Source organism: Hyla sarda, chromosome 1, assembly GCF_029499605.1.
Source record: "Hyla sarda isolate aHylSar1 chromosome 1, aHylSar1.hap1, whole genome shotgun sequence".
NCBI lineage: Eukaryota > Metazoa > Chordata > Amphibia > Anura > Hylidae > Hyla > Hyla sarda.
Window position 1 is genome coordinate 601,456,155 of NC_079189.1, and position 23,088 is coordinate 601,479,242.

The 23,088-nt window shown below is 45.8% G+C and overlaps 1 protein-coding gene across 1 annotated transcript in view; it reads right to left on the bottom strand.

Annotated features, from left to right (window-relative positions):
- LOC130293390 (oocyte zinc finger protein XlCOF7.1-like) overlaps positions 1–23,088 on the bottom strand; it is a 145,096-nt gene that overhangs the window by 32,382 nt on the left and 89,626 nt on the right. Inside the window, exon 8 of the mRNA XM_056542053.1 lies at positions 21,406–22,745. Within this exon, the coding sequence (XP_056398028.1) occupies positions 21,406–22,745 (1,340 nt within the window). The remainder of the gene's footprint in view (positions 1–21,405; positions 22,746–23,088) is intronic.

Sequence of the window (23,088 nt, forward strand, 5' to 3'; positions counted from 1 at the left end):
TTAAACGTGCAGGGGTTTAATGTGCCGGAGAAGAGGTCTCAGATACTTTACCATATGCATAAGAAGAAAGTGAAGATTTTATGTTTACAAGAGACCCATTTTAAGGAAGGACATGTCCCGGATAGGTTAGGACGGTACTTCACCACCTGGGCTCACAGCCCCAACCCTGACACACGTTCTAGGGGTGTCTCTATCGGTTTTCACCGATCGCTCCCTATTAGCGTGCAAGATGTGAAGGTTGACCCTGAGGCTCGCTATCTATTTGTTAGGGGAGCTGTTCTAGGTCAGGTGGTAACAGTGGCGTCTATTTATGCACCCAACTCCTCTCAGGTCCCGTTTTTTCTGAAATCCTTGGAGGAATTGGAGACTTTTGCCCAGGGTATGCTGCTAGTGGGTGGGGACCTTAACCTCCCTCTCCAGCCCTTGTTGGACACGTCAACACAAAGCACTAATATCTCTTACCGTCAAATTAGCCGACTCCGGAAACTGCTGCATTCTCTACAATTGTGCGATGTGTGGCGTCTCCAGCATCCGGGGGACAGGGACTACACCCATTTTTCCAGCCCCCATAGGACATATAGCAGACTGGACTATATTTTTTCTTCCACATTTTTACTTACCCAGACTCTCCTCCACACAAATTGGCCACTTGTTTCTGTGTGACCACGCACCGATTTTCTGTACGCTTTGTATGCCCACTCTGAGTAGACCACAGTTCGTGTGGCGCCTTAATGAGTCCCTACTCCTAGACACAGTGTGTTTGGCAGATCTGAGGAAAGCTGTGGCTGATTTTCTTGTTGTGCATGCTTCGGATCACACGTCCTTGCCTGTACAATGGGAAGCGCTCAAATGCGTACTCTGGGGGGTCCTGATTAGCCATGGCACCCGCCTCAAAAGTGAGAAGGCAGCCAAGCTGCAGAACCTTTATGCTTGGCTCTCCAGTCTGGAGGCTTTACATAAATGCTCATTACAAGAAGCCACGCTGAGGGATCTCATTAAGACGCGGCACGACATCTGTGCCTTGCTGAACGACTCCTACAAATTGTTTCGCCAGCGCTGTTCGCAGGCATTTTACGAATGGGGCAACAAACCCGGGAAATACCTAGCCCGAGCCCTTAGGGAGAGTAGGGCGTTGTTGTACATCCCGTCTATCAACGCCCAAGATGGTAGGAAAACTCATCTAACTGATGAGATCTTGACAGCCTTTGAGACATATTACTCAGAGCTTTATAATCTCCACCACCTCCCTCACCCCCCAAGACCCTGGATGCTGTTGCTCCCTCCCCTCACGGTGCCCTTGCGGATTATATTAAGCAGACCGCTCTTCCCTGACTTCCGAAGGGAGATGTGGATTTTTTGGAGGCTCCCTTTACGGATGAGGAAATATCCCAAGCCATCTCGCGACTGAAGTCGGGAAAGAGCCCGGGCCTGGATGGCTATACGGCCAAATTCTTTAAGTCTTTGAAAGACGTTCTCCTCCCTTTATTATGTAAGACCTTTAACTCCGTCTCTCCTGAGGTAGGCTTTCCGACAGCGTCACTGGGTGCTATTATAACTGTTCTCCCCAAAGAAGGGCGGGATCTGAACTCATGCTCTATAGGCCTATATCCCACGAAATTGTTTGCCAAGATATTGGCGGACCGCAATCAGGTTTCGTCAGAACTAGAGAGGCTCGGGACAACATGGTGCGAGCCTACTCTATTGTACATCGAGCAGTGGCGACCAAACAACCACTGATGCTCTTGTCCCTTGATGCCAAAAAGGCCTTTGATCGGGTGGACTGGAGGTTCATGGAGGCGTCGTTAAGACAGGTGGGACTGGGCCCGAACATGTTGGGTAGAATATTGGCCTTATACAGGGACCCCCAGGCTAGGGTTAGAGTAAACGGCTCTCTCTCCTCCCCGATTGCCATTCGCAATGGAACGAGACAGGGGTGCCCGCTCTCCCCACTTTTATATGTTTTTTGTATGGAGCATCTCTTGATCGCTCTGAGATCTGACCCCCATATACAGGGGTTCTCCAGTAATGGAAGTGTGCACCTCTGCTCGGCCTTTGCAGATGACCTACTCCTTTGTCTCTTCTCCTCACACCTCTTTGCCCGCGCTCATGAGTGTTATAAATCGTTACTCCCACTTCAGTAACCACAAGGTTAATGTGTCCAAAAGTGTTGCTTTGAACCTCACCCTTTCTACCTCTGACATGATACGACTGAAAAGAGAGTATTCGTTTCGCTGGGCCACGGGGTCAATTAAATACTTGGGTGTCCAGGTCCCGGTGGACCCTCGAGAGGGGTATGCTCTGAATTACCTACCCCTATTACAGACTTTGGAGAGGGACTTGAAGAGGTGGTCCTCTGGCTTGTTCTTATGGATGGGTAGGATGGGAATCCTGAAAATGAATGTGTTGCCGAGACTCCTTTACCTCTTCCAGACGGTACCTGTGTATGTCCCACCTGTTTTCTTCCGGAGACTGGATAAACTGTTTCGCTCGTTCGTCTGGGCGGGGAGGCTGTCCAGGATTTCTAGGGCAGTTTTAATCATGCGGAAGCAGTCTGGGGGGGGGCTGGCAGTCCCGGACTGTAAAGCTTACTATATGGCTGCCTCTCTGACCAGATTCCTGGATTTCCTGTATGGCTCCCCGGCGAGGAGATGGACGGAGGTAGAGCTCACTGCTGAGACCAGGGTCTTCCGAGCCATGCCATGGTTGCCCCCGCATGCTCTGACGAGCAACAGGAGCCCACCTTTCCCATGGGTAATAGGGGAGCTGCACACGATCTTCAGCCGTGGCCTGTCTCATAAGACAATTTTTACAAGGGACGGACCCCTCACCCCCCTCCTGGGTAATCCCCTCTTCCCTCCCGGTCTTGACTGTTCCTATTTTTTGGGTGCTTCGGAGCCCCCCGGCCTGCCGATCAGGGGATTCCTCGAGGGTTCGATGCTCCGTCCCTACACGTCTCTGGTGCCCGAGCGACTCCGCACGCCGGCAATGCTCATGCAGTACCTCCAGCTTAAACATTTTGTAGATACCACGGGTCGGCAATTACAATTGAATAGACCCCTTCTCCCCTTTGAGGAATTGTGTACTTCCTCCTCCCCGCCCGCTCGAACTGTTTCACAGATATACGGACTGCTCTTGGATGAGGCGAGCAGACTCTACCGACATTCGTGAGGGCTTAGGAGACGGAACTAGACACTACATTTGCTCCGTCGGATTGGTCGGCGGCCTTTAGACTGTGCCACAAGGTGTCTATCTCTTGCCGAGCCCAAGAGACCAATTATAAAATCTTGTCCAGGTGGTATAGGGTGCCCTCTGTGTTGCATAGAATTTACCCCTCGGTGTCTGAGACCTGCTGGCGGTGTGGGGGCTAGAGGCACCATGCTCCACGTATGGTGGTCATGCCCGTTGTTGACTCCCTTTTGGAACCAAGTGATCTCTGACGTGAAATCGATTACTGGCGTAGTTTACCAGAATGAAGCTAAAGTTCTCTTGTTGTCTGTTCTGCCGGTGACCAGGAAATCCCCTTCCAAAATTCTGGCTCACTTTCTTTTAGTGGCAGCCAGGACGGTGATCCCCAGGCGTTGGAAGGATACGCTTCCACCCACTGTCTCAGATTGGTACAATGAGGTCCTGTTCATCTGCAGAATGGAGGAATTGATGGCGGACTTGAATGGCCATCTGGCTAAATACACGGCGATATGGTTGCCGTGGCTGTCCTATGTGGAATCTCCGTCCTTCCGTTTGCAGTAAATTGGGTTTTTGAGTTAGACACCTCTTCTCTGGTCACCACTTTAACCTGTGCGTCTCCGATCTGAAGTGTTCATCTACAGTGCTTGCTGATGCTATTTACAAGGGCGTGGTGGACTGGAGGCGGCCGCTGGTGAGCAGATTAGTAGAGGTGGGGGCAACCCCTCTTCCGCTGTTCTTTTCTTCTTTGGCTCCGACTGTTCCCTTCGTTCTTTTACGCTATCCTGTCACCTCTTCTCTCTTACCCTTTTTGTCTCTCCCTCTATTGAGACTGGTTGTTGCTGTCTCCCTTCCCCCCCCCCTTTTTTTTTTTTTTTGGTTGGCCTGACCAAATGCCACAGTTTAGGTTAACTCTGTTAATGTGTAATGAGTATTCTATATTTCCAAATGGCGACTTGACTTAATGTATCTGTATGTCACGTTTATGTCCACTGCACTGGACTTACGCCTGTGTCACTAACTGAGTTGAATTTTTCTTATTGACTTGCAGTTCCTGAATGCATTGGTCTTGTTATGTGCTTATTTTGTTCTGCTCTGTTTGACCTCAATAAAAGCACTATGAATATAAAAAAAAAATAAACATATGTGGTATCGCCGCGTGCGGAAATGTCCCAACTATAAAAATATATCGTTAATTAAACCGCACGGTCAATGGCGTACACGCAAAAAAATTCCAAAGCCCAACATAGCGTATTTTTGGTCACTTTTTATATCGTGAAAAAAATGAATAAAAAATGATGAAAAAAGTCATATCAATACAAAATTGGTACTGATAAAAACTTCAGAACACAGCGCAAAAAATGAGCCCTCATACCGGCCTGTATGCAGAAAAATTAAAGTTAGGGGTTAGAAGATGAGAATTTTTAACGTATAAATTTTCCTGCTAAATGTAGTTATGATTTTTTTCCGAAGTACGACAAAATCCAACCTATATAAGTAGGGGATCATTTTAATCGTATTGACCTACAGAATAAAGAGAAGGTGTCATTTTTACCGAAAAATGCACTGCGTAGAAACGAAAGCCCCCAAAAGTTACAAAATTAAATGTTTTCTTCAATTTTGTTGCATAATGATTTTTTTTTCCGTTTCGCCGTGGATTTTTTGCTAAAATGACTAATGTCCCTGCAAAGTAGAATTGGTGGCGCAAAAAATAAGCCATAATATGGAATTTTATGTGCAAAATTGAAAGCATTATGATTTTTAGAAGATGATGAGGAAAAAATGAGTGGAAAAATCCTGCGTCCTTAACCTCTTCAGGACATAGGGCGTATGGATACACCCTGCATCCCGAGTCCTTAAGGACCGAGGGCGTATCCATACGCCCGTGGGAATTCCGGCCCCCACCGCTAGCCGGTTGGGGACCGGAGCCGGATGCCTGCTGAAATCGTTCAGCAGGCATCCCGGCATATCGCCCAGGGGGGTCATTATGCCTCCCCATGTCGGCGATCGCCGCAGATCGCTGGACAATTCAGTCCAGCGATCTGCGGCGATTCCGGGTCAATCGGGTCTCCAGTGACCCGATGACCCGGAATTACTGGCTGTTCGGGGCCGTCTCTGACAGCCCCGAACAGCCAAAGCCTGCAGGGGTGAGGTGGCACTGGTGCCACCTCACGATCGCCCTGATTCGTCGGACGGATTACCGGCCGACCAATCAGGGCGCCTGCTGCGGGTGTCACTCCCGCACCCGCTCCGCCCCTCTTCTGGAGGACGTGAGTGGGTGCGAGACGTGCACCCCGGGTGCTGCGGACCCCGATCCCCGGCGTTAATGTTGGGATCGGGGCCCCAGGAGCAGCGGCGGCAGCGGGACTGACCTGCAGCGTCTGGATCGTTGGAGGTGAGTGACAGCCTCCTGCTGTTGCTTAGCAACAGCTCCCAGCATGCAAAAAGGGCATGCTGGGAGCTGTAGTTATGCAACAGCAGGAGGCAGACCACCACAACTCCCAGCATTCCCTTATGGGCATGCTGGGACTTATGGTTTTGCAACAGCTGGAGGCACATTCTTTCTATGGAAAAGTGTACCTTCAGCTGTTGTATAACTACAACTCCCAGCTTGCACAAACAGCTAAAGTGCATGCTGGGAGTTGTAGTGGTGCATCTGCTGGTTGCATAACTACAACTCCCAGCATGCCCGTTGGCTGTCGGTGACTGCTGAGAGTTGTAGTTTTGCAACAGCTGAAGGCACACTGGTTGTGAAACTCTTTTTTTTTTTACCTAACTCAGTGTTTCACGACCGGTGTGCCTCCAGCTGTTGCAAACTACAACTCTCAGCAGTCACCGTACACCATGCACCGTACATGCTGGGAGTTGTAGTTTTGCAACAGCTGGAGGCACACTGGTTGTGAAACACTGAGTTAGGTCACAAACTCCGTGATACATAACCAGTGTGCCTACAGTTGTTGCAAAACTGCAACTCTCAGCAGTCACCGACAGCCAACGGGCATGCTGGGAGTTGTAGTTATGCAACAGCTGGATGTCCCCCCCCCCCCCCCCCCCAATGTGAACGTACAGGGTACACTCACATGGGCGGAGGATTACAGTAAGTATCTGGCTGCAAATTTGAGCTGCCGCAAACTTTCTGCTGCAGCTCAAATTGCCAGCGAGAAACTACTGTGAACCCCCGCCCGTGTGACTGTACCCTAAAAACACTACACTACACTAACACAAAAAATAAAATAAAAAGTAAAAAACACTACGTATACACATACCCCTATACAGCCCCCCTCCCCAATAAAAATGAAAAACGTCTGGTACGCCACTGTTTCCAGAACGGAGCCTCCAGCTGTTGCAAAACAACTCCCAGTATTGTCGGACAGCCGTTGACTGTCCAGGCATGCTGGGAGTTTTGCAACAGCTGGAGGCACCCTGTTTGGGAATCACTGGCGTAGAATACCCCTATGTCCACCCCTATGCAAGTCCCTCAAATGCGCATGGCGCTCTCACTTCGGAGCCCTGTCGTATTTCAAGGCAACAGTTTAGGGTCACATATGGGGTATCGCCGTACTCGGGAGAAATTGTGTTACAAACTTTGGGGGGTATTTTCTGCTTTTACCCTTTTTAAAAATGTAAAATTATTGGGAAAACAAGCATTTTAGGTAAAAAAAAAATTTTTTTTACATATGCAAAAGTCGTGAAACACCTGTGGGGTATAAAGGTTCACTTAACCCCTTGTTACGTTCCCCGAGGGGTCTAGTTTCCAAAATGGTATGCCATGTGGTTTTTTTTTTGCTGTCCTGGCACCATAGGGGCTTCCTAAATGCGGCATGCCCCCAGAGCAAAATTTGCTTTCAAAAAGCCAAATGTGACTTCTTCTCTTCCGAGACCTGTAGTGCGCCAGCAGAGCACTTTTCACCCCCATATGGGGTGTTTTCTGAATCGGGAGAAATTGGGCTTCAAATTTTTAGGGGTATTTTCTGGTAATACCCTTTTTAAAAATAAAAAATTTTGGGGAAAACAAGCATTTTAGGTAAAAAAAATTTTTTTTTTTACATTTGCAAAAGTCGTGAAACACCTGTGGGGTATTAAGGTTCACATTATCCCATGTTACATTCCCCGAGGGGTCTAGTTTCCAAAATGGTATGCCATGTGTTTTTTTTTTGCTGTTCTGGCACCATAAGGGCTTCCTAAAGGTAACATGCCCCCCAAAAACCATTTCAGAAAAACGTACTCTCCAAAATCCCCTTGTCGCTCCTTCCCTTCTGAGCCCTCTACTGCGCCCGCCGAACATTTTACATAGACATATGAGGTATGTGCTTACTCGAGAGAAATTGGGCTACAAATACAAGTAAAAATTTTGTCCTTTTACCCCTTGTAAAAATTCAAAAATTGGGTCTACAAGAACATGTAAGTGTAAAAAATGAAGATTGTGAATTTTCTCCTTCACTTTGCTGCTATTCGTGTGAAACACCTAAAGGGTTAAAACGCTGACTGAATGTCATTTTGAATACTTTGGGGGGTGTAGTTTTTATAATGGGGTCATTTATGGGGTATTTCTAATATGAAGACCCTTCAAATCCACTTCAAACCTGAACTGGTCCCTGAAAAATACTGAGTTTGAAAATTTTGTGAAAAATCGGAAAATTGCTGCTGACCGTTGAAGCCCTCTGGTGTCTCCCAAAAGTAAAAACTCATCAATTTTATGATGCAAACATAAAGTAGACATATTGTATATGTGAACCAAAAAAAAATGTATTCTTAATATCCATTTTCCTTAAAAGCAGAGAGCTTCAAAGTTAGAAAAATGCAAAATTTTCTAATTTTTCATCAAATTTACGGATTTTTCACCAAGAAAGGATTCAAGTATCGACAAAAATTTACCACTATGTTAAAGTAGAATATGTCACGAAAAAACAATCTCGGAATCAGATTGATAACTAAAAGCATTCCAGAGTTATTAATGTTTAAAGTGACAGTGGTCAGATGTGCAAAAAAGGCTCCGGTCCTTAAGGCCAAAATGGGCTCCGTCCTGAAGGGGTTAAGGGGTTAACCCCTTAAAGGGGAACTCCGGTGGAAAAAAAGTTTTTTTCAAATCAACTGGTGCAAGAAAGTTAAAAAGGTTTGTAGATCCCTTTTATTTAAAAATCTTAACCCTTCTAGTACTTATCAGCTTCTATATACTACAGATATACTGCAGAGAAATTTGTGAAGTTCTTTCCAGCCTTACAACAGTGCTCTCTACTGACACCTCTGTCCGTGTCAGGAACTGTCCAGTAGGAGAGGTTTTCTATGGGAATATGATTCTAATCTGGACAGTTCTGACACGGACAGAGGTTTCAGTAGAGAGAACTGTTGTCAGACAGGAAAGAAATTCACACATTTCTGTTTTATACAGCATCTAATAAGTACTGGAAGGATTAAGATTTTTTAATAAAAGTAATTTACAAATCTGTTTAACTTTCAGGCACCAGTTGATCTGAAAACATTTCTTTTCTACTTCTTTCCCCCGGAGTTCCCCTTAACCCCTTAAGGACTCAGCCCATTTTGGCCTTAAGGACTTCAATTTAATTTTTACGTTTTCATTTTTTCCTCCTCGCCTTCTAAAAATCATAACTCTTTTATATTTTCATCCACAGACTAGTATGAGGGCTTGTTTTTTGCGCGACCAGTTGTCCTTTGTAATGACATCACTCATTATATCATAAAATGTATGGCGCAACCAAAACACACTTTTTGTGGGGAAATTAAAAAGAAAAACGCAATTTTGCTAATTTTGGAAGGTTTCGTTTTCACGCCGTACAATTTATGGTAAAAATGATGTGTGTTCTATATTCTGAGGGTCAATACGATTAAAATGATACCCATTATTACATACTTTGATATTATTGTTGTGCTTAAAAAAAATCACAAACTTTTAAACCAAATTAGTACGTTTATAATCCCTTTATTTTGATGACCTCTAACTTTTTTATTTTTCCGTATAAGCGGCGGTATGAGGGCTCATTTTTTGCGCCATGATCTGTACTTTTTTTTGATACCACATTTTCATATAAAAAACTTTTAATACATTTTTTATAATTTTTTTTTTAAATAAAATGTATTAAAAAAAATAGCAATTTTGGACTTTTTTTTTTTTCGTTCACGCCGTTCACCGTACGGGATCATTAACATTTTATTTTAATAGTTCGGACATTTACGCACGCGGCGATACCAAATATGTCTATAAAATTTATTTTTTACGCTTTTTGGAGTAAAATAGGAAAAACCGGACGTTTTACTTTTTTATTGGGGGAGGGGATTTTTCACTTTTTTTTTACTTTTACATTTTTTAACATTTTTTTTTACACTTTAATAGTCCCCATAGGGGACTATTCATAGCAATACCATGATTGCTAATACTGATCTGTTCTATGTATAGGACATAGAACAGATCAGTGTTATCGGTGATCTTCTGCTCTAGTCTGCTCGATCTCAGACCAGAGCAGGAGACGCCGGGAGCCGGACGGAGGAAGGAGAGGGGACCTCCGTGTGGCGTTATGAATGATCGGATCCCCGCAGCAGCGCTGCGGGCGATCCGATCATTCATTCAAATCGCGCACTGCCGCAGATGCCGGGATCTGTATTGATCCCGGCACCTGAGGGGTTAATGGCGGACGCCCGCGAGATCGCGGTCATCGGCCATTGCCGGCGGGTCCCAGGCTGCGATCAGCAGCCGGGATCAGCCGCGCATGACACGGGCATCGCTCCGATGCCCGCGGTTATGCACAGGGCGTAAATGTACGTCCTGGTGCGTTAAGTACCACCGCACCAGGACGTACATTTACGTCCTGCATCCTTAAGGTGTTAAGGACTCAGCGTTTTTCCGTTTTTGCATTTTCATTTTTTCCTCATCACCTTTTAAAAATCATAACGCTTTAAATTTTGCACTTAAAATTCCATATGATGGCTTATTTTTTGCGCCACCAATTCTACTTTGCAGTGACATTAGTGATTTTACCAATACATCCACGGCAAAATGGAAAAAAAATTAATTGTGCGACAAAATTGAAGAAAAAATTTCATTTTGTAACTTTTGGGGGCTTCCGTTTCTACGCAGTGCATTTTTCGGTAAAAATAACACCTTCTCTTTATTCTGTAGGTCCATACGGTTAAAATGATCCCCTACTTATATAGGTTGGATTTTGTCGTACTTCGGAATCATAACTACATGCAGGAAAATTTATATGTTAAAAATTCTCATATTCTGACCCTTATAACTTTATTTTTCCGTGAACAGGCCGGGATGAGGATTAATTTTTTGCGCCGTGATCTGAAGTTTTTAGCGGTATCATTTTTGTATTGATTGGACTTTTTGATGGCTTTTTATTCATTTTTTCATGACATAAAAAGTGACCAAAAATACTCTATTTTGGACTTTGGTATTTTTTGGCGTGCACACCATTGACCGTGCGGTTTAATTAACAACATATTTTTATAATTCGGACATTTCAACACATGGCGATACCACATGTTTATTTTTATTTACACTTCTTTTTTTAAATGGGAAATGGGGGTGATTCAAACTTTTATTAGGGAAGGGGTTAAATTATCTTTATTAACTTATTTTTTTCACTTTTATTTTGCAATGATATAGCTCCCATAGGGACCTATAACACTGCACACACTGATCTTTTACATTGATCATTGTTATCCCATAGGGGGCTATAACTGCACACTCTGATCTTTTACATTGATCAATGGTTTCTCATAGGAAACCAATGATCGATGATTCTGCCGCATGATTGCTCATGCCTGGATCTCAGGCACTGAGCAGTCATTCGGCGATCGAACACCAGGAGGCAGGTAAGGGACCCTCCTGCTGTCCTACAGCTGTTCGCCATGGCGATCCCGAACAGCCCCCTGAGCTAACCGGCAATGTTTTAGTTTCACTTTAGATGTGGCGATCAACTTTGAATGCCGTGTCTAAAGGGTTAAGAGCGCGCGGCACCGTGATCAGTACCGTGTGCTATTAGCCACGGGTCCCGGCCATTGTTAGAGGCCCGGCCCAAACTGCTACAGAACGGGAGCGGACTCAGGGCGTACAGGTATGCCCTAAGTCCTTAAGGAGTTAAAACAAGTCAAAATGAGGCTCAGAAGTGTGTGTGGCCTCCATGTGACCGTATGACCTCCCTACAACGCCTGGGCATGCTCCTGATGAGGTGGCGGATGGTCTCCTAAGGGATGTTCTCCCAGACCTGGACTAAAGCATCCGTACAGTGTCCATTTTAGGACATAGTCAATCGTCAGATGTAGCTCCGTCCCCCGTCAGGTGAAACAGCGTCCAGCCTTCTCCCTCGGGCCAATCTCTGTCAGGCGTCAGCCGCAACTCCCTCCTCCCTCCTGTGTCATCCTAAAGTCTCTCATCTGAAACTCTCTCAGACAAAAAACTTTCCTGCCGTGTTAAAGAGCCGAGTCAGTGTCAGCTCTCTGCTATACGGGTTCTTTTGTACACGCTATTCAGTGTCAGCACTGCTATACGGGTTCTTCTGTACACGCTATTCAGTGTCGACTCTGCTATACAGACTCTGTAGCACATGTAGTGTCTGTAGTACACGTACAAGTTTCACAGTTTCAACTCTGCTATACAATGTTGTGCAGCGTCGGTTCTGCTATGCGTCAGGAAGTTGCAGGAAGACTATTCTCGTTTGAGGCATGACAGCGTTTTGGACGACGGAGTTTTGGATGAGGGAGGATGGAATTGTGGCTGAAGGAGGATGGCGATTGGTGTGAGGGAGGAGGCGGGACGCCGTTTCACATGAAGGAGGATGGAGTTGCAGCTGACGACTGTTGGCGATTGGTCCGAGGTAGGAGGCGGGACACCGTTTCACCTGACGGAGGACGGAGTTACGTCTGACGATGTACTAAAATGGACACCGTACATCCGCCAACTCCTGGACAGTCTGTGGTGTGAGACATGATGTCCCAGATGTGCTCAATCGGATTCAGGTCTGGGGAACTAGCGGGCCAGTCCATAGCATCAATGCCTTCCTCTTGCAGGAACTGCCGACACACTCCAGCTACATGAGGTCTAGCATTGTCTTGCATTAGGAGGAACCCAGGTGTCACGATCACACCCTATCGGTCCAGCCAAGACGCTAGAGAGAGTGTGATGGTGCAAGGGTTAAAGCCGCCAGACCTCTGGGTATCCACTACTAGTCCCAGCAAGTCACCAAATTAACCCTTAGATAAACGTGTTTCATCCGAGCTGCCTTCAGAGAGGTGAGCTCATATATTTAGAGATCAAAGACCAGAGCTGATTAATTAAACATTTAATCTGATAAAAGGTATCACAGTGCTATGCATAAAAATTAACAAATGACATACAGGTATAAGAATATATATAAGAGTTTAGCAATCAAGTTCAGAAAAGTAAAAATGAAGTTCTTACAGCATTGATATTATAGCAGTCCATGAGAGAGGGTCTCCAGCTGTTCTTAGGATGGTCTTGTCAGCTTGGGGCACAGATCTTAACCCCGACTCTAGCATTGTTACATATTATATATCTCCTTTTTGGAGGGACTCCATTCCCCCCTCCCCTCTGATACCACCAGGGGGGCATCTCTCTTCCTGGCCCTCTTATCTGGTTGATTATATGCAGGACTTCAAAGACGATGTAAACACACAGCCAGACCCCCCCAATAAACTTCAATATACAAAAGACACAGGATACACCGTCTGAATGACCCCTCACCCCCCAGGTCTTAGTTTATACACAGATGCAATAATAAAACACAGGTATGTTTCCATAATCAGGCCTTGGGCCTGACACCTCCCCCTTAAGATGGGGACAGGGAGATCTTGCCTTTCCAGGCTGATAGATCTGTCTCCTTTACTACTCTATTTCTCTTCTTGATGCATTCCCAGGCAAAGATGGCACTGAAGGGGCCTAGTACCTGATTAAGCTGCCTTTCTCTCTCCTGGGCCCCTAGCATGCCTTTGGAAAGGGACTCCCAGTACAAGATATCATTTTCCCAATATACCCGATGCCCATCTGTGTCAACACCTGTATGTTCAGCACGTTGTCTCAGCCCTTCAAGGGAAGGGTCACTGCGCAGAGCTCCCCAGAAATGCTCATTTCCCTCCTCCTCCTTAGACTTACAGGATTGGGACATAAAGCTCACTGCTGATCCCTCATCCTTCTTAGACTCACAGGATTGGGACATAAAGCTCACTGCTGATCCCTCATCATTCCTAGGCTCACAGGATTGGGACATAAAGCTCACTGCTGATCCCTCATCCTTCTTAGACTTACAGGATTGGGACATAAAGCTCACTGCTGATCCCTCATCCTTCCTAGGCTCGCAGGATTGGGACATAAAGCTCACTGCTGATCCCTCATCCTTCTTAGGCTCACAGGATTGGGACATATCACTCACTGCTGGTCCCTCATCCTTAAATGTCACCAGGGGCACACCAACCCCTCCCCCTAGCCCATCTCCACTAGGTTTTGGCATTGGCAATGCATTATCACCACATGTCACAATACACCCCATTCCACTTTTGGAAAACATTACTGGTTCAGTCACAGGTAAACAATTATCAATCCCCTGCACTCTCTCCCAGTTACCACATTTTGCAGTGTCTCCCAAAGTCTCGCACAGTACCTCAGAATGAACAGGGCTCTCTCCTAGCCCTTCCGGTGTGCAGGTAGTGTCCTCTGGAGCATAATGACAGAGCATCCGACCCAAATCATTCCCCAGTAGAACATTAACAGGGATGTCCTCAGAGACCCCCACCTCCAGCAAACCTTGGTCTGTACCCCAATCCAGGTACACACGGGCCTTGGGCACAGCAGGCCGCACACCTCCAATTCCTTTTAAAGCCATGGTTCTTCCAGGGAGGATGTCCTCTGTATCCACCACTTCAGGCCGCACCAAGGTAAAGGAGGCTCCAGAATCTCGCAAACCCACTGTCACCCGGTCACCCACAGTTACACTCTGCAGGTTATCCGCTCTTTTCTCCACCGCTCCGGACACCAGAAGAATGGCTGTGTGTCCTCCAGCTACTGGTGGAGAATTCTTTTTGTTGGGGCAAGTGGCACTCAGGTGCCCAATATTGTTGCATCTGTAACATCGGCGGGTGTCCCCCTGACCCAAGGTGGCTCCTGTTGCTCTTGGTGCTGATGGCAAGAACTTTCCGGCTGGCTTGGTGCTGCTGGTGGTGCTCTGTGGGTGTGTGGCTCCCCTCCAGGCACTTGCTCCGGCTTGTGCAGATCCACGCTTTGCGGTCGGTGCCCGGTTGTTGGCGAAGTCATCTCCAAGTTCTGCTGCTTCCGTTGCTGTCTTGGGCTTGTGGTCCAATATCCACTCTCTGGCTTCAAAGCTCCGTGTTTGGAGAAACTGATCCAGGACCATCAAGTCCTCCAGGGCCTCATAGGTAGTGACTTGTAGGCCCCCAGTCCATAGCCTGAATGCAGTCCTTAGCTGACCTGCATGTTCAGTGCAGCTTTCTGTGGCGCTTTGTTGCAAAGTCCTAAATCTTTTCCGATAAGCCTCTGGAGTCAGATTAAAACTTTTTAGCAGGGCAGATTTTATTGCCTCATAGTCCTGGTCACTCTCAGAGGGAAGCGAAGCAAACACATCCAGAGCTTTCCCTCGCAGCCGTGGGGTTAGATATCGTCCCCACTGTTCCTTAGGTAGATGGAACTGCCGGCAAACCTTTTCAAATCCCCTCAGGAACACATCCAGATCACCATCTTTCTCCAACATGGGGAAATGTTCCAAGCAGGGTTTGTGGTCTCCTTGATCCTGCACATCACTCCGTGCGGATGAAGCAACCCCTCTCAGCCTCAGAACCTCCAGTTCATGCCTTCGCTGGGCCTCTCTTTCTGCCGCCTCTCTTTCTGCGGCTCGTATCTGTGCCTCTCTCTCAGCAGTTTGGTACTGGAGAAGCAGTTGGAGTTTCATATTAGCATCCACATTCCCAAGGTGTTGTAAGGCAGTCTGCATATAAGAGTCCAAGGCCTCATGGGGAGTACTGTCCTGATGGGGAGTAATGTTGTATTCCCCAGGAGATATTAGTCCTTGGATGGCAGTTCCAGCTGTAGGACTTTGTCTCATGTCACTCAGCTCTTCTGCACGGGCATCATACTCCACAAGATCAGCAATAAGTTGGTCCTTGTTCTTTCCTGCAGTAGGGATGTCCTTTTCTTGGCACATTAGCTCCAGTGCAGGCTTGGACTGCTTGCGATATGTCTCCATATTTCCGAGATGAGACAGAGGAGGTAAAACAGGAGATGGGGAGGACAGAACTGTCTTGCACTCTTTTTGTATGTCTTTTAAACCAGCACTGAGCTCTGTCTTTGGAATTTACACACAAGAAGATGTATGCAATTTCTTTTTAGTGCTAAGATTTCCCTACAGGTAAAATCCAGCAAGCACTAAAAATCTCTAAATATATCCCGACGCTGCCACCAGTTGTCACGATCACACCCTATCGGTCCAGCCAAGACGCTAGAGAGAGTGTGATGGTGCAAGAGTTAAAGCCGCCAGACCTCTGGGTATCCACTACTAGTCCCAGCAAGTCACCCAAATTAACCCTTAGATAAACGAGTTTCACCCGAGCTGCCTTCAGAAAGGTGAGCTCATATATTTAGAGATCAAAGACCAGAGCTGATTAATTAAACATTTAATCTGATAAAAGGTATCACAGTGCTATGCATAAAAATTAACAAATGACATACAGGTATAAGAATATATATAAGAGTTTAGCAATCAAGTTCAGAAAAGTAAAAATGAAGTTCTTACAGCATTGATATTATAGCAGTCCATGAGAGAGGGTCTCCAGCTGTTCTTAGGATGGTCTTGTCAGCTTGGGGCACAGATCTTAACCCCGACTCTAGCATTGTTACATATTATATATCTCCTTTTTGGAGGGACTCCATTCCCCCCTCCCCTCTGATACCACCAGGGGGCATCTCTCTTCCCAGCCCTCTTATCTGGTTGATTATATGCAGGACTTCAAAGACTATGTAAACACACAGCCAGACCCCCCCCCCCCCCAATAAACTTCAATATACAAAAGACACAGGATACACCGTCTGAATGACCCCTCACCCCCCAGGTCTTAGTTTATACACAGATGCAATAATAAAACACATGTGTGTTTCCATAATCAGGCCTTGGGCCTGACACCAGGGCCAACCGCACCAGCATATGGTCTGAGAATCTCATCTCGGTACCTAACGGCAGTCAGGCTACCTCTGGCAAGCACATGGAGGGCTGTGCGGCCCCCTAAAGAAATGCCACCTCCACACCATTACTGACCCACCACCAAACTGGTCATGCTGGAGGATGTTGCAGGCAGCAGAAAGTTCTCCACGGCGTCTCCTGACTCTGTCACTTGTGCTCAGTGTGAACCTGTGTTCATCTGTACACAGGGTGCCAGTGGTGAATTTGCCAATCTTGTTCTCTGGCAAATGCCAAACGTCCTGCAAGGTGTTGGGCTGTAAGCACAACCCCTGCCTGTGGATGTCGGGCCCTCATACCACCTTCATTGAGTCTGTTTCTGACCGTTTGAGTGGACACATGCACATTTGTGGCCTGCTGGAGGTCATTTTGCAGGGCTCTGGCAGTGCTCCTCCTTGCACAAAGGTGGAGGTAGCGGTCCTGCTGCTGGGTTGTTGCCCTACTACGGCCTCCTCCACATTTCCTGATGTACTGGCCTGTCTCCTGGTAGCACCTCCATGCTCTGGACACTATGCTGACAGACACAGCAAACCTTCTTGCCACAGCTCGCATTGATGTGCCATCCTGGATGAGCTGCACTACCTGAGCCACTTTTGTGGGTTGTAGACTCCGTCTCATGCTACCACTAAAGTGAAAGCACCGCCAGCATTCGAAAGTGACCAAAACATCAGCCAGGAAGCATAGGAACTGAGAAGTTGTCTGTGGTCCCCACCTGCAGAACCACTCCTTTATTGGGGGGGGGGGTCTTGCTAATTGCCTATAATTTCCACCTGTTGTCTGTTCCATTTGCACAACAGCATGTGAAATTGATTGTCAATCAGTGTTGCTTCCGGAGTGGACAGTGGGATTTCACAGAAGCGTCATTGACTTTGAGTTACATTGTGGTGTTTAAGTGTTCCCTTTATTTTTTTGAGCAGTGTAATTGCACATAGAAGGCATTTTTCTTTCCCCACCTCTAATTGCCCCACTTCTTACCTCCATCACAAGTGTTTTTGTGTTCCTATCAGGACAGACATGGGGGGGGGGGGGGGGTGTTTGCTTTCCTTTTCTAGACATGAGGGGCCGACCCCTAGAAGTTTTACTTGAAATCAAGATTAGGAGTCTGGGGGATTGATCGGGCCCTTTTTTCTTCCTTCCTGTGGTCATATGGAACCTGCACAGCCCTCTGGAGTAGGTGGGCGCTCCTGTAGGAGAGGTGTCCCCCACCATGTCGCCATAAGCCTCTTTAGGCAGGTTCGGGTACCTGGGGGACTCCAGAGCAGCCGCACAATCTGAGGCCTGTGCTGGGGGGTGCGCTTCTAGCCACATGCTTATAGTTTTGTGGAGGAAGCATCTTTGTTGGACGCCCCTGAATCTGATCTCAAACGGGGAGATTTATCAATCTGTGCAGAGGTAAAGTTGTTCAGTTGCCCATGGCAACCAATCAGCGCGCTGCTTTCATTTTTAACAAGACCTCTGCAAAATGAAAGAAGCGATCTGATTGGTTGCTATGGGCAACTTTTCCTCTGTACAGGTTTTGATAAACCTCCCCCAAAGCAATACTGGAATTTCTGCATGTGGAACTAGAAAAAGTGGATGGTGGTATTCTTACAAAAAGTTATAAAAAACCTACGTCTTCTAATATACTATTGCATTACGATAGTCATCACCCCTCTCACGTCAAAAAAGCCATACCCTATGGCCAGCTGTTATGCCTGCACAAGATAAATAACAACGAAGATGTGTTTGAACAAAAAGCTGAAGAATTATTGAAGCAATTAACCTTTAGAAGTTACCCGGATACCCTGTTGAGAGAGAGTATGGAAAAAGTGAGGAAAATAAAAAGGCATTACCTTATTTATCGGCGTATAACACACACTTTTTAGGCTAAAATTTTTAGCCTAAAGTCTACATGCGTGTTATACGCCGATAAGCCGCTGCAGTTCAATGATTTAAAGTGGGCGCTTTAAATCAATGAACTGCAGCGGCTTTGCAGGTGCAGAGACCACCACCACTGCCGGCTTCTCTGCCCCTGCCGGCCCTTCTCTCCCCCTGCCTGTCCTGGGGTCTAGAGCCCTGCTGCCAGCCCTTCTCTCCCACTGGCCATCTGCGCCGCTGCCCGTTCTCTCCCCCTGACTATCGGTGCCGGCGCCCCATTGCCGGTGCCGATAGCCAGGGAGAGAGAAGCGGCGCCGTCAATGGGGCAGCGGCACCGACAGACAGGGGGAGAGAAGGGGCAGCGGCACCCATCCCCGGTTGTATAATTACCTGTTGCCGGGGTCGGGTCCGCGCTGCTTCAGGCCTCCGGTGTGCGTCCCCTGCATCGTTGCTATGCGCGGGACGGCGTGGCGCAGTGACGTCACTCGTCATTGCGCTGCGCCGTGCAGTGCATAGCAACGACGCATGGGACGCACATCGGAGGCCTGAAGCAGCGCGGACCCGACCCCGGCAACAGGTAATTATACAACCGGGGATGGGGGAGGCAACGGGGCAGCAGTGCCGGCAATGGGTGCCGCTGCCCCTTCTCTCCCCCTGGCTATCGGCGCCGCTGCCTCACTGCCGGCACTGCTTCTCTCCCCCTGGCTATCGGCGCCGATAGTCAGAGGGAGAGAACGGGCAGCGGCGCAGATAGCCAGCGGGAGAGAAGCGGCGGCAGCAGGGCTGTAGACCCCAGGAAAGGCGGGGGGAGAGAAGCGAGCAGCGACGGCCTCTCTCTCCCCCTGCCTTTCCTGGGGGTGTATCTGGGTATACACATGCACACACACGCACCCTCATTTTACCAAGGATAAAAATACTTTTTTTACCCAAATATCCTTGGTAATATGAGGGTGCGTGTTCTAGGCCGGTGCGTGGTATACCCCGATAAATACGGTATTTACTCAGAAAAAAAATCACACAAACAGTAAGAAAAAGGATCGTTTTGTTTTTTCATTTACTTTTAGCCCAATGACAGATCTAAATCAAGAAAACTATTTATAAATACTGGGACATTATAGCTGAAAATATAGAAATAGGTCCAGAGGCAAAAACCTAAAAAATTATATATGAAATTAATACAGGCTAAGTGGCCACTTAGCCTGTATTAATTTTATATATAATTTATTTATTAATACTACATTTATCTAAATCTAATTATATTTATTAGTTATGTTATTTTAGCAATCTGACATAACATCCAGTCAGTATTATCCAATAATTAACATACTATCACCGCATCCCGACACCAGACCATTAATCCCATCATTACATCCCACATAGAATATTAGCCTATGAGTATCTAGAGGTCTGTATCTCCATATATTTTGCTATATTATACCTAGACACGTAGGGTTAACGTGTATCATACAGCACCTCGATACTCATTCATCACCTATTTAGTGTGAGCCCCCCCCCACCTCCAATTCCATTTTAAATAGGAATTTGTCCGTACTGTGACTATACGAAAAATTCTGCCTTCCATAGGATAGGGGGCTATGAAGCACATAGTAAACTATTTATCTGCTGCTGATCGAAATTTGTGGTGTATGGGCTATACTGTGATTGCGGCCAATTCTACATAGGATCTACCATCAGATGCGTTTTCACAAGATACCGGGAGCACTTACGATCTATCGTCACAGGAACAGGAGCGAGCAAAATGATAGAACACTTGAGAACTGTACATAAAAGTGACCAGAGCGCTTTAAAATTCATTGGTCTAGAACGGAGAGTTGAAGGACATGATAGGGTTAAAGGGTACCTTTCATCAAAAAAACTTTTGATATATTATAGATTAATGTATGCAGAATAACTTTCCAATAGCATGTTATTACAAAATATGCTTCTTTCTATTTAAATTTCCACTTTGAAAAAATGACCACTAGGGGTCTCCCTACCAGTTTTTTTTTTTTTTTTTATAGATTTCAGACTCATGCTGGAGTCCTAAATCTCAGACTGCAGCCGGGACACAGACAAACTCAGCACTGCTCACTGCCAGGTAAAAGGGCGCACAGGTGTGACGAGCAGCAGGCTTGAGAAAGCGGGCTGAACCGCAAAAGGAGCACTGCCTCGCCTCGGCCGGTCAGACAGCTAACGCTGACCGCATCTCTCCTCCCGAACTTCAGTAAGTTATCATCTAATAAAGAAGACGTTTTACATCTCCATTGGGTGAGTGCATTCCACTTTCTCTAAAAACGTATTGCATATGATTAGCACCCCTAGGAGTTCATTCTGATACCTCTGCGCTACTCCATCTCACACACTTGTGCATTAACCCCTCCTAGTCTAAGCAGTAGTGCCTGCCCAGCTCAGATTTTAATATGAGTATGAAAATTGAGTGATGATTTAAAGGGGTATTCCAGGATTTTTTTTTTATATATATCATATATATATCAACTGGCTCCAGAAAGCTAAACAGATTTGTAAATTACTTCTATTAAAAAATCTTAATCCTTTCAGTACTTATGAGCTTCTGAAGTTAAGGTTGTTCTTTTCTGTCTAAATCCTCTCTGATGACACCTGTCTCGGGAAACGCCCAGTTTAGAAGCAAATCCCCCATAGCAAACCTCTTCTAAACTGGTCGTTTCCCGAGACGGGTGTCATCAGAGAGGATTTAGACCGAACAACCTTAACTTCAGAAGCTCATAAGTACTGAAAGGATTAAGATTTTTTTTAATAGAAGTAATTTACAAATCTGTTTAACTTTCTGGAGCCAGTTGATATATATAAAAAAAAGTTTTTTCCTGGAATACCCCTTTAACTTGATTCCTGTTTTGGGACCATTTGGCCCCATAAGATATAGATATTTTAGAATCATTTCTCTTCCTAGTTATGCAATTTCAATATCAGATTTTTTTAAATTTTTTATTGCATAGTACTTCTGAAATACAAAATCATCTCCCAAAAATGTGAAAAAATTTAATGTTTTCCAAGGATACATTGATACAATTGTTTTTGAATTGTTTTCCAAGGATACAAAAAAAAAAATCTTATCTGACTGAAGATGTGATTTTTGGATAAAAACTTTCCCACACTCTGGTCATGAAAATGCTTTTCTCGTGTGAGCTCTTTGATGTGCAGTTAGAGATGACTTGTGGGTAAAACACTTCCCGCATTCAGAGCATGAAAATGGCTTCTCCCCAGTGTGAATTCTCTGATGTAGAACAAGATCTAGTTTCCGTGAAAAAGATTTCCCACATTCCGAACAAGAATGTGGCTTCTCCCCAGTGTGAATTCTCTTGTGTTGAAAAAGAGCCGACTTCTGAGTGAAACATTTCCCACATTCCGGACACGTGAACGGCTTCTCCCCCGTGTGAATTCTCAAATGTCTAACAAGCCTTGGTTTTAAAGTAAAACATTTCCCACATTCTGAACATGAATATGGCTTTTCCCCTGTGTGAGTTCTTTGATGTTTAACAAGATCCGATTTCCTAATATAACATTTCCCACATTCTGAACAGGTAAATGGCTTCTCCCCTGTGTGAATTCTCTGATGGTGAACAAGGCCCGATTTCTGAGTGAAACAGTTGCCACATTCTGGGCATGAAAATGGCTTTTCCTCTGTGTGCATTCTCTGATGTCTAACCACCTGTGACTTTAAAGTAAAACATTTTGCACATACTGGGCATGAAAACGGCTTCTCGCCTGTGTGAAATTTTTGATGGTCAACGAGATGGGATTTCTGAGTAAAACATTTTCCACATTGTGAACATGAAAATGGCTTCTCTCCCGTGTGAATTCTCACGTGTCTAGCAAGCTTTGATTTCATAGTAAAACTTTTCGCACATTCCGAACATGAAAATTGCTTCTCCTCCGTGTGACTTCTCTGATGTTCAACAAGAGTTGATTTCCTAATAAAACATTTCCCACATGCAGAGCATGAAAAGGGCTTCCCTCCTGTGTGAATTCTCTGATGCTGATCAAGACCCGCTTTCCTAATATAACATTTCCCACACACTGAACATGGGAATTGCTCCTGCCCTGTGGGAATTATATGATGTTTAAGAAAATTGTTGTTTGCATTAAAACATTTCCCACATTCTGAACATGAAAATGGCCTCCGCGTTGTGTGGATGACCTGATGTATCACAAGATATTTTTTATGGGTAAAACATTTTCCACATTGTGAACATGAACATGGATACTTTTCTGTCTGAAATCTTTGATGTGCATCATCCTTTCTGTAACTTTTATTTTGTGTAACAGTCTGTGATGGATCAGAAGACAGGACGGGTATAACAGGATGAGATGACAGATCTTGTCTGTGAAGGGCTGAGGGTGTATCTGGGATAATGGAATGTTCTTCATATGTATCTTGTGTGATATCATCATCTGCTTTATAATATGAAGATATAAGATTCTCCTCTGATCTCCGGGTACAAGAATCTGCCAAGGATAACACAGATTTACTTTAAAATTTGGCATACGTGTTTTACATTGTACATACCAACAATTTGCTGGACCCAAACCAGAAAGTATGCAAAGCCTTTCATACTGTATCACATAAAAAGCTGATACGTTATTGAATATCGAGCTTAAAAGGAGTACTACAATGGAAAAAAAAATTATACAGATTTCTAAATTATTCTATAAAAAAAAATCTTAATCCTTCCAGTAGGGGGACAGACAGGGCAATCTGTCACAAAGACCGGGATTGCCGAACAGTGTGTTGTCTGGCTGGCGCACGAGTTCGGCACATCGCGGATCGGGTTGACAGGTTGTTGGGCGG